This window comes from Bombus pyrosoma, linkage group LG6, assembly GCF_014825855.1.
Source record: "Bombus pyrosoma isolate SC7728 linkage group LG6, ASM1482585v1, whole genome shotgun sequence".
NCBI lineage: Eukaryota > Metazoa > Arthropoda > Insecta > Hymenoptera > Apidae > Bombus > Bombus pyrosoma.
This window is the reverse complement of record NC_057775.1, coordinates 3,498,576-3,509,863: the sequence shown is the minus strand read 5'-3', so window position 1 is coordinate 3,509,863 and position 11,288 is coordinate 3,498,576. Positions and strand designations below refer to the sequence as shown.

Below are 11,288 nucleotides of genomic sequence, written 5' to 3'. Positions count from 1 at the left end.
AATGAAAATGATAAATCCTATCGCTGTGTCACGCTCAAGATGCTTAAGTCTGCAAAATAAACTCAAATGCGGTAACCACGTGAAAGATGCTCAACGTGATGTTCCTTGTATAAATATAATTTTACGATCCGATTGCAAAATGCATTCAAATCAATATAACCGTCTACAGAAGGAAAGTACCTCGCTGTTTCAACCTAATGCAGATTCAATGAAAACTAATCTCCAATCATCGAATATGCTACAATTCTATTCGTTTAACAAAAAATATAATCACACTGCCTTTCGTACAGAAAATTGCTTTGATATGTCGCAGTCAGTAGGAGGAATGCACTATGAAAGAAAATACGATCGAGACAACGATGGTTTAATCTTTAATAATATTTCACAACTTAGATACAATAATAATCCATCATTTCTATGTCATCCTGTTCCATCGAATGAAATATCGAACAATAACACGTTTCGATCGAATTCACTTAAGACAAGCTTATTTTCCCAAATTAATGGAACAAAACAAACAACACCGTTGAGCACCGTTGAGGATACAGTGAGAAATTTTGGTGTAGATGATATTAAGGCGAATTTTAACGCGAGCAAACTTGTCGGATGTCCCGTGAAATTTTCTAAAAAATTGCCTACCAACAGTTTCCCGGTAACAAATTTGGCTAGTAGCATGAAACAAATAAACGGTAGCAATGAAGTTTCTAAAATGATAAAAACAGATTTATCATTAAACTCGGCACAAATTTCTAATGTTAAAGAAAATTCTATTAAGCTTCTAAGTCTTCCTATGAATTTCAAATCACCTTTGGAGAATTCTACAAATTTACAATTGAAATCTCCAAATATGCTACTTAATTCCGAATTTACGAAATTGGGAAGTTTAGTTACACCTATAACTGATAGGCCGTGCAAGGAACTTTTTTATGCGAGTTCTCCTACAGATTCTCACGTTACCAGAAATTTCATGAAAAATAACGAGATTGAAAGCACCATGTGCATTAATGAAACGATCAGTACATACAAGGACAAGTGCGAAGAACACGAGCCAAAAGCAAATTGTCGTAAAGATAAATTCGATAAAAGTACATTGGTAATTGAAAAATTTGCAAAATTTTCAAACCCGGAAAGTATAGATATCTGTACAAATGTCAATTGTAATGAAATTAACTGTTCCATGTTGAATGCAAAACGAGACGAATATGAAGACAGATTTTCAAATATTAGAAATATAAATGATTACGAATGCGTGGATAAATGTACAAGTACAATTGACAATGCTTTAGACATACTGCAAAATATGGTGAGGAGCGTTAAAAGGTTCAGAGATAAAGATATGAAAAAATGTAATGATCAAAATTATCAGTTCAAAGAAGTAAAATGTAAAAATATGGATTGCATCTACAAGAACGGAAGAAATAGGGTTCTTTTAGCAAAAATAAATTCAGCAGAAATAATGAGACCAAAGATGTTACAGGAAATAAAAAAACATGCCGATACATTAGAGGAAGAGTTAACCACTGTGGCCAACAAAGGTATAAGAACTAAGAAAAAGAGAAATGAAAAATTAGTTGTAGACAAATCTAATGTTAAACAATACAGTGATATGATTACACAGAATCCTGAAAAGAGAAATATTTATATACAGGAACCATGTTCACACGATGATATCAAATATCTCCAAAGTCCGCTATTAAGACTAGAAACTAATTTTAATTCACGACATGTTAAAAGACCAGATGTCATTCTTTCTCGAATCCATAAAAAAGGCATCTATAAGAAAGATCACAATGAAAATGATAACGGTTATGAAAGAAATAATATTAAATCGTTGATATATCCTGGCGATAACTATTCAACAAATGTAAAAAATGTCCATGTTCAATGTGCAAGATCTGTGTCTTTCCGCATTTTTGATTCGTCAAATTTTAGACCAATTGCTACGTCCACGCCTAGAAATATCGATGCACCAAAGAACAAGGAAACTCTTTGTCACATGTCAACTTGCACCCAAACAACTTCTATATCCGAAGAAAGTTTACGAATAAGGCAAGTCAAGAAAACTACATCGACTGAATTAATAAATGATTATTCGATAGGACAAGAAAACAAGACGATCAATTTGGTAAACGTGAATAAAGAAATATCCTCGTGTTGTGATGAAAAGGCAATTATAATGCTATTTTTAACGAAAAACTTGAATAGTAAATGTTTGAAGACTAAATATAAAAGATCAGAGTTCTTAAATTTTAGGTCAAAATGTTTGACCGGTACATGTGTTATATGCGGTAAGAAGAAACTGATTAAATATGGTTTGTCCAGGCGAAAGAAGCGAATACCTGTGGCATTTAAATTAATGTCTGTAACATATAAAAGTGAAGCTGTTCGCTCTAATGGAAATCATTGCGACTATGAAAAGTGCTCAGTGAATGACTGCAAAGTATCAGATTTATTAAATACTGTATACACGCAATCCTCCAATTTACAGATCACAACTGCCACCTCAGTTCCTTGTATCTCGGTTGGCAACACAAACAACGTGAAAAATTTTGATGAAGAGAGAATAGCAAGAAATGACGGCTGCATATTAAGTTAACAATTAATAAGAAATAAAATTGATAATAGAGTGCAGTTATCTATTGAAATAAATGTAAATCATAGTACACCAATTGTAAGGTCTTAATTTATAACCTGATTCTAGTAATAACAAACAAAGCTTGGTTATTTGCAAGCAAAGCCTAAGTTGCTTGTAATTTTCTATTCTTGTGGGGTGATATCGATTGTATGTAGTAATATAGAGAATAAAAATGTTTTTATATCATCATGATATCTAACAGGAACGAGATCTAAGGATAATATTTTTCACTGTAACTTTTAAGATTATTGTAAAATTTTAAGTTGACGATAAGACTGCATTATCATTACTATTTAACAGAAATTGTTATTATATTGCGCGTACGACTGATATATCATAAGGAAAGCTTATTGTATTTGTCTATATAATTTACTTCTGCAATTAATAAAGTAAAAACGTGATTGTAAAGTAATAAAATGTACGGTATTGTTTATTGTCAATACCAAATTTTATGAATTTCTTTTTCTTAGCACATAATATATTGTTTAGCACTTGAGAGTGATATTTGTCGAAGTATCCTAATTTGTCTAAGAAGCCTAGACCGTTACCTATATATCTTTTTTGCATAATAAATTTTGCAGATATATGAAGCTTCAGGAAGATGCAAATCTTTGGATCGCAAAATGTCAAAATAAAGAATATAACCAGCATACAAAGTGATTACTGTCTGTATTTAACTCATTTTCCAGAATATATGTATATGTGCAGATGGAAATGTAGCAAAGCGAAAGCAAAATATTTTGTTAGTTCAGCTAAGGATAACCTTCGTTATTAAAGATTTTTAATCAGGTACGCTGAGGCTCGCTTCTGTAAGAAGTATATAATGCAGTCAGAGAATAAATATTCAAATAACTCGTACGTTTAATTTCAACGATTTTTTCCTTTTGTATTTAGTAATTTATTATATCATTCTTTTATTCCTTTACACATATTGTTATGATCTCGATGATCGTACGAAACGGTGAACATGTAAACTAGGTAATTACAAATAATAAAAATAAAAAGCCTCTCATAAGATTTCTCTTCTAAACGTTCAGCTATTCAATTTGATTTATGTATGTATATATATATATAATATATATATATATATAATATATATATATAATATATAAATATATATTATATATAAATATATATTATATATATATTTATATGTATTCTATATATATATATATATATATATAATATGTATAATCTATATATAAAATACATAACAGAGGCTCGCACAATGTATTCATCGTTTTACAATTCACGATATTTAAATTATCAGTTTCTTTCTTCGTTACAATCGGTGCCAGCCAGTTCTCTCTTCTCAGCGTCCGCTGTATATCGATTCGGTAATTACAAAAATTTCTTTTATGTACCTTGCAACTCCCTACGTCTTGTCATAATCCTACTATAATACAAAAATTCTTCTTCACTTCACTTCGCTTCGCCAGACATTTAATCTTACACCTTTAAGAAAAATTTACACAGAACTCGCAACATCATGAATGAAATACAGGTATTATGTACAAATATTTATAATTATACATATATACTTTATTTCTTGTGGACGTTATTCGAATACGATCGTCCAATAACTTTTTTATTCGCGGATCCCGCCTAGATAGCTGGGTAACTCGATGACTTGTAAATGCAAACCTATTCGCACGATCTTCATTGTCGCGTCTGATAACGTAAAAAAAAAACGAATCTATATATATATATTTATATATGTATATATATATATTCGTTCACTTTCTTCTTTTCAACGTTTGAGAAACGAAACAGACATTTTTTTTTTTTCTCGTTTAAATTACAACACATCCCAGCGAATATAATTAACTTTTCCAAATAGAAAAATTTAGTCGCTTTTACCCTCTCGATCTCGCAAAACAACTAAAATTACCATTTCATGGTACGCTTACTTCCGTTACCTTATCTTTTTTTATACAGCTTATGATACAAAGAAGTCGATAATATTTCATTAAAATTTTGGACAAGAAAAAAATGCTTTGTTAATCATCGCGCCGCGTGAAACAATTGCCCCAATTGAAGTAATTGTTTGAAAATTCATAGAAGCATCGTATCGGAATTTCAAATGAAAGTATCGTGCCATTGAAACTTTTGTCACTTTTGTTTAAAACAATAAATTCTTATTTAAAAAGAAAGGAAAAATAAATAAATATATAGAAGAGAGTGTTTGCTCCGAAACTTTTGATTTCCAAACGACGTTCAATTTATAATGTTCGTTGGAATTAAAATAAAATTGCTACGTATAATCGTTCTATCTGTCCATTTGTCATTATTGTAAAGTACTTAAGATCTTTAAATTCTTTAATTATTGGCAAACTGCCTTGATTGGAAAGTGCTTTTTTTTAGTTTCTTCACACCCAGCCATTCTTTCTTTAGTGCTGAAAATTTGAAAAAACACTGGCTTTAAGAACATTTAGGCCTTTCTAAGTTCCAAGTATAAATATACTTACATCTGTATCGATAATATACGGACAAGTCGGAAGCAATAATTGATCTTGACTTGATCGAATCGAAGTGTGTGCAGCATTTTATGGATGCTTCTCGTTATTTCTCAGAATTCCATGACTCACACAAACCGGGCCATGTTAATACGCGTAGATGAGAATAATAATACGATCGAGGAAATAATTCAACACGACAAGCTCAGTTTGCCCGAAAAAGTAGAAAAGTTTCTTACTAAGAGTATCTGTTTTTACGATTTCAAGTTTGATACAGAGGTCGAACAAGTGGCTAAAAGTCCCCGAGCTAAAACCGATTTAAAGCAGAAGAAGTTCTTAGAGTTTTTAATACACGATGGACCTGCAGTCGGAGTACGCCGTCATCGTCAAGCTATGTGCGATGCCTTACCAACGTTATACCTTGACAGAATAAGATTACTCGATAATAAAATAAAAGAGAGACGATAATATAGCCATGTAATTGCAATATGCAATTATATAAGCAAAATCATAAATTCCTAACAAATACATTTCATAAAAAGGTTTTCTTTACATTCTAAGTTTTCTTGTGGTTGACTTATGAAAAACATACAATAATATTAATAATAATTAATAATAATAATAATAATAATAATAATAATAATAATAATAATATAATATAATAATATAATATTCACTGTAATTAACTATAACGTCCATAAAGTATTTTCTTCGCCCTTCATTTTTTGTACACGATTACTAAAAACATTTCTTCCGCTTCTTGTTGAGAAAATAAATATTAATATTAAATTTGAAATATTATCTCGTTTTTTGTTTGCTTTTTTTTTTCTTTTATCACTGATCTGTAATCACTTCAACTACTGTCTTTCGTTCGTATTAACTAGTTACAGTACATTATTATAGTCTAAATCGGCAAATCGACTTGCCTAGTAAGTTTATAGGCCTCTTTAATAATTCTGGAACATTGCCGTATCCTCTTCTCTCCTAGTATATCCTCTTCGTCATCTACATCTTCCCTTTTTCCATACACCACACAAGCACACCTCTCTTTTGCAATAAATTGCAAACTTTTAGCATCTTTTCTACCATATTTCTGTTGTCTCACTTTACACTAAAATTCAAAATAAACGAGTTGACCGCTGCTCGCAACGAGAAAGAGCTTTCTTTTAGAGGCCTGGTTCGAGAGGTCACCTATGGTTACTGCTGCTTTGATCGTTCATATCGTACAAAACTTGTGCGATTGTTCTCGATGATTCGACATTACTTAATGCGACACCTGCCAAATGTGGTTCGTACGCTCTAAGATGCCTGAAAAACAAAATATCAGCAATAGTTGTAAAATGTGTAATATATCCTTAGTATAATCGCTCGTTCACTTGTCGTTACAAAAACATCTCGTAGAAATGGGATAAAATTACTTAATTAAAATGAAGCAAGTTATCTAATTTCTTAATTGAGGCAAACCGACAAGACGTTGGAAACAAAGTTTACCTTCTGCCATGTGTTGAATATATGACTAGGTTTCTGAGAATGAGAGCTGCTGTCAAGCGAATACTTTTGGTCACTGGACCTTCGTTGTCATCCTGTTGAAAAATCACAAAACAATTAAGAATTTACTTTACTCTAAATTATATGTTAAAGTAAGAAGATCATCTAGCCACACTTTTAAGTAACACTAAAACAAATATAATATATCAGAGTATAGCTATTATTTCATGATGTTTGAATTAATTAGTTGCAACAGCTTCGAACATTAGTAAAATACAATTATGAAAACAAGGCGGAAACATTGATTTACGATATGATGTCGCATATGAATAGATTGGACAATTTCAACGAATATCAAATTACTCCTTTATGTGAACAAAAAGATACACTGACATCATGATTCATAAAATATATATACAATTTCTGATGCTAATAAGTAATTTAATGTGAAAACAAAAAATTAATCGTAGCATGCTTTAAAAGAGTTTCGAAAATCGCTAGTAACACAGACAAACTGATTTCATTTAAAATTACTACAAATAGGTATATACAATCGATATTGATAAATTGACCACCAAACAAATTTTTTTCTTATTTTTTCTTTCTTCTTTCTTCTTTTTTTTTTCTTTTTTTTTTTTTTTTGGTACCAAGGATATAAGTAAATGTACATATTCGTAAAANAAAAAAAAAAAAAAAAATATATATATACAAAGTTTTAACGTATCTTTGTAAACGCAACTGCTAATTAGTAATCCAACATACATAGAAAATTTGTTTTCATTAAAAATCGATAAAGAAAGAAATCCTCGTATTTCGATATAGATACAATCGTTAATTTTTTAATCGCGATTAATACAAAAGGTGGTTGCCCTGTATCAAAAGCGCGACAAATATTCTACGTTATGCTTCTTAAAGTATTATATACCAGCACCCTTCATCATCATGAATACACTTCAACTGCGTGAACACATAAATTATACAGCGACGCCAGCTACGAGATGAAACTAAAATGAAATCCATGCTAATAGAACATACGTACGTATACAACGAAAAATGTGAAATTAAAAATTAAAAAAACACAACGTATGTTACGAAAAACAAGAGAGATGTAGCGCAAAAAAAAAATAGGCGGCAGGAACAGCGCACAAGGGCTGTGGCTGTGAATCGTGAATCCTTTCTTTTTTTTTTTTTTTTTTTCAATTTCTGAACACGTTTTTACCTGTTCTGGTGGAGGATTTTGCCCAGGTCTGGGGGAAGAAGAGCTTGAAGTGGCTGCAGCGGGCTTGGTCGGCCTTTGCTGCTTTGCCGAGAGAATAAGAAATTTCATTACATTAACAAAACTCAATAGACTCTATGAACCGTGGGACTATAAAGGATTCTCCGAAATATTGACACAGTTTATATTCATTAAACGCGTTATCTTCGACATTAATAGATCGTGCTATCTCGCGTAATAATTTTAGTGCATTTGTTACCCCATGATTAAGAAGTGTTTTGTGCTTCTTTCTTTTTACCGAAATTACCACTAACTTACAGCTATTTGCATTATCATAGTTCATTGTAACTTGCGTAACTTTATATGTGATCTTACTAACCATTAACTCCTTTGGATTTACAAATTCCAATGCGTGCCGTTTAATAGCATGGAATGCTGCATTCGGTGCATACCCAGGATGATGAGGAGCTGACGGTGTCGACGTGGAAACTTCGGTTTTGCCTGTTACCGTCAACTGTTTCCTTCTTATCGACATTGTCTGTAAAATTGTCAGATATATAGCCTTTATAGCTTTAGTTAAGTTCTCTTAAGATTCTTTTCTTTTCTTTTTCTTCTCTCTCTCTCTCTCTCTCTCTCTCTCTCTCTCTTTTTAAGGTGATATCAATACATACCTCCGCGTTACAATGCCTATCGTATAAATGTGTCATTAACGAAAATCTACGTCTTTTTAAGGCATCGCAACTCGCCCAAAGACATAATATTTCCTCTCCACCAGTTGGACAATGTGCCTCACACACATGAAGATAAACTTCGTGTGGTGTTTTAAATTGCCTGTAAACAAAGAAATGCATATATTAAATAATATTAAATGACGCAACTAATTCAATTTTACTAAGATTGTAAAAACAAGAACTGGTATTTTTCCCTTTACTTTAAAATGTAGGGCATTTGTCGTAAATTCTTAAAGTTCACTCTTAAATTGCTTTATGCCGAGAAATAATCAATTACCTTAAACAACCCCGCCATTCGCACAAATAAGCATTAGGATCGATTTTGATGGTGATGGTCTTTTCTGGTTGATTCTGGCTCGTAGACGGCTTGGATTCCGGTTCTGTGGAGGTTGAGGAACTGACAGTCTTCATTACTTTAGCAGGTTGTTTCGCCGGCAATCCATGCGTTGCAGCTGCTTGATGAGGCGTGGTAGGTCTAGTAGGGGGTGGAGTAGAAGCCGGCGTTGGTGTCACCACTCTCGATGGTACACTAGTTGACACTGGTGTTTGTTGGGCCATTGCAGGAATCGTGACAGTCACTGTGTTGGGATTTGTTTGTGCCACGGAACTGTTCACTATTATAGAAGTTTGTGGAATTGTGCCTGACGTTGGAACCAAAGGCGGGGGTATATTACCGAGTGCCGGACTTTGCAAGATAGGACGTGAAACTTGCGTAACAACAACCTGTTGTCCCTGAGGTGTGACGGCCACCATTTTTTGTTGGGTTGGCTGGGCAGCTGCTTGAGATTGCAAAATAATTATCGTTTTCGCACCAGTCCCTTGTTGCTGTGTCGTCTGAGCTACTAACACAGTCTGCGCTTGACCCTGAACCAATGTCGTTTGTGGTTGAGCTAGGACGTAATTTTGACCAGGCACACCACCAGAAACAACGTACTGTAATTGACCTCCTGCTCCTTGTTGCAATAAAACTTGCGGTTGCGGTTGGGCCTGCCTTCCTTTCACTGTGCCAGTTGGTATAATAACTTGATTATTTGGTTGAATCGTTTGTTGTACTACTATTTGCCTAGGTGCTGTAACGATAAGTTGTTGTGGCTGTAATTGTGGCTGCTGCTGCTGTTGTTGTTGTTGTTGCTGCACTTGTGGTTGCGGGTGTTGTGATTGTGGTGGTGGCTGTTGTGATTGCTGCTGTGGTTGCTGTTGCGATGGCTGCTGCTGTTGAGGCGGTTGTTGATTAATTTGATTGACGAATATGTGAGGCTCCTCTTTTATCGTGATAGGCTCCTCTTTCATCGTGTTGACAGGTTCCTCCTTTATCGCGATAGGTTCCTTTATAGTAATAGGTTCTTCCTTAACACTTACATTAACGTTCTCGTCAAGATCCGTTTCGTCTTCTATACAATCCGCGGCCAGAGCAGCATAAAGATTCGCGGCTGTAGAAGACACGGTTACTTTCTCGTTATCTTTATCATCGTCCTGTTCTTCAGACTTTATACTCGAGACGGTAGATTCGGCGGTAGTCGAATCAACAGCAAGATCCGGCGACATGGTACCATTGGAATATTTTACTTTCTTTACATCTACTTCATCTAATTCGCTGGCAGATCGTTTTATCCCTCTGGGCGCTTCGATTAAAGTATCCTCGGAGACCTCCGTCTCTTCTACTTCAGCTTTTATTTTAATGTCAGTAGGAGATTCTTTTAGTACTTTCTTAATGTGATTTTCTACTAAGTCCATTCCCTTGTCATTGATTGAATTTTTCCCTAACACGCCGTTTAAAATCGGCTCCTTGTCAACTTTTCTTTCTAACAAATCTGCAAGCATCATACTTTGCAGCGGTTTTTCTTTAGACGTTACACTAGATGAATCTTTCGAAGATCCATCTTCCTGCGCGTCGATGTCCATATTACTCGGTGCACCGTTTAACAGAATCCCCTCGAAACTCGTCAAAGAATTGTCCTCCTCTATACCGACACCAGAACAATCCCTACTACCACCGATACCACTACTGGATGCCAAAGAATTGTTGGTCGAGTCTGAATCTTCGGCGATCGATGTACAAGTCGAACGTTGGATCGCTTTGTTCGCTGTAGTTACGGTTATAGTTGGAGGCCGACATACTTTAATGGTTGACGATATGTGATTTTCGGTTGAGTTCAAAACCACCATGGAAGAAGTTGTCGATGTTACGATTTGGTTGACATTCTCATTATCATTTACTTCAGTCTGCAATATAAAATCAAATGAGCATAACTTGCTAAATTTTAAAGATTATAAGATTATAAAACGTTTGCATGGTTTGCCACAAAATTCATGTCGTACCTTGTCACAATTATTAGTGATAATAAATTTGGCCCCGTTGAGCCTTTGTATCTTCTTGGCAGGAATGGGTGTGATAGCTGGCTTTTGCTTCGAGTTGACAGGAGTCTTTGGGAGTATTGTGGTTACGCTAGTTGTAGTTGTAGGTGGTTGCGATATATTGGTTAACTGTTGTTGCAGTAGCCTTTGTTGTTGTTGACGTTGTGCAACCTATATAAATGATACAAGTCAGAGTAACGAGAGTAATTTTTCATATCCTTCTTCAAGAAATATTACTACTTGTATTTTTTTAATTATTATACAGAAGAAAATAACTCCAATTTCGAAAACCATGCTTTTGTTAGTAATATATACAGTACGCTATTACTTTCACTCTGAACTAAAAAAAAAAAAAAAAAAAAAAAAAAAAAAAAAAAAAAAAAAAAAAAAAAAAAAAAAAAATAAAA

At 33.7% G+C, this 11,288-nt stretch overlaps 2 protein-coding genes across 7 annotated transcripts in view; one reads left to right on the top strand and one right to left on the bottom strand.

Annotated features, from left to right (window-relative positions):
- The first annotated feature begins 1 nt into the window (after window position 1).
- On the top strand, window positions 2-3,052 carry LOC122568392. Its single transcript, XM_043728081.1, has one exon. The coding sequence runs from the start codon at window positions 2-4 to the stop codon at window positions 2,594-2,596; it is 2,595 nt and encodes an 864-aa protein (XP_043584016.1). The 3' UTR covers window positions 2,597-3,052.
- A 2,633-nt stretch (window positions 3,053-5,685) lies between these two features.
- The window catches only part of LOC122568389 (AT-rich interactive domain-containing protein 2), a 55,188-nt gene continuing 49,585 nt past the window's right edge, over window positions 5,686-11,288 (bottom strand). For 4 of the 6 annotated variants that reach the window (XM_043728067.1, XM_043728069.1, XM_043728071.1 and 1 more), the window contains 7 exons: window positions 10,846-11,052; window positions 8,804-10,749; window positions 8,467-8,626; window positions 8,175-8,333; window positions 7,799-7,876; window positions 6,583-6,674; window positions 5,686-6,399 (listed from right to left, as the gene is read on the bottom strand). In XM_043728067.1, the coding sequence (XP_043584002.1) occupies window positions 6,279-6,399; window positions 6,583-6,674; window positions 7,799-7,876; window positions 8,175-8,333; window positions 8,467-8,626; window positions 8,804-10,749; window positions 10,846-11,052 (2,763 nt within the window). In that variant the 3' untranslated portion in view covers window positions 5,686-6,278. The remainder of the gene's footprint in view (window positions 6,400-6,582; window positions 6,675-7,798; window positions 7,877-8,174; window positions 8,334-8,466; window positions 8,627-8,803; window positions 10,750-10,845; window positions 11,053-11,288) is intronic. The other 2 variants (XM_043728072.1, XM_043728068.1) reach the window with 1 other exon arrangement.

What these genes read in the sequence shown, in the direction of transcription:
- LOC122568392 (XM_043728081.1), top strand. Translation starts at nt 2, where the DNA reads ATGAAAATGATAAATCCTATCGCTGTGTCACGCTCAAGATGCTTAAGT.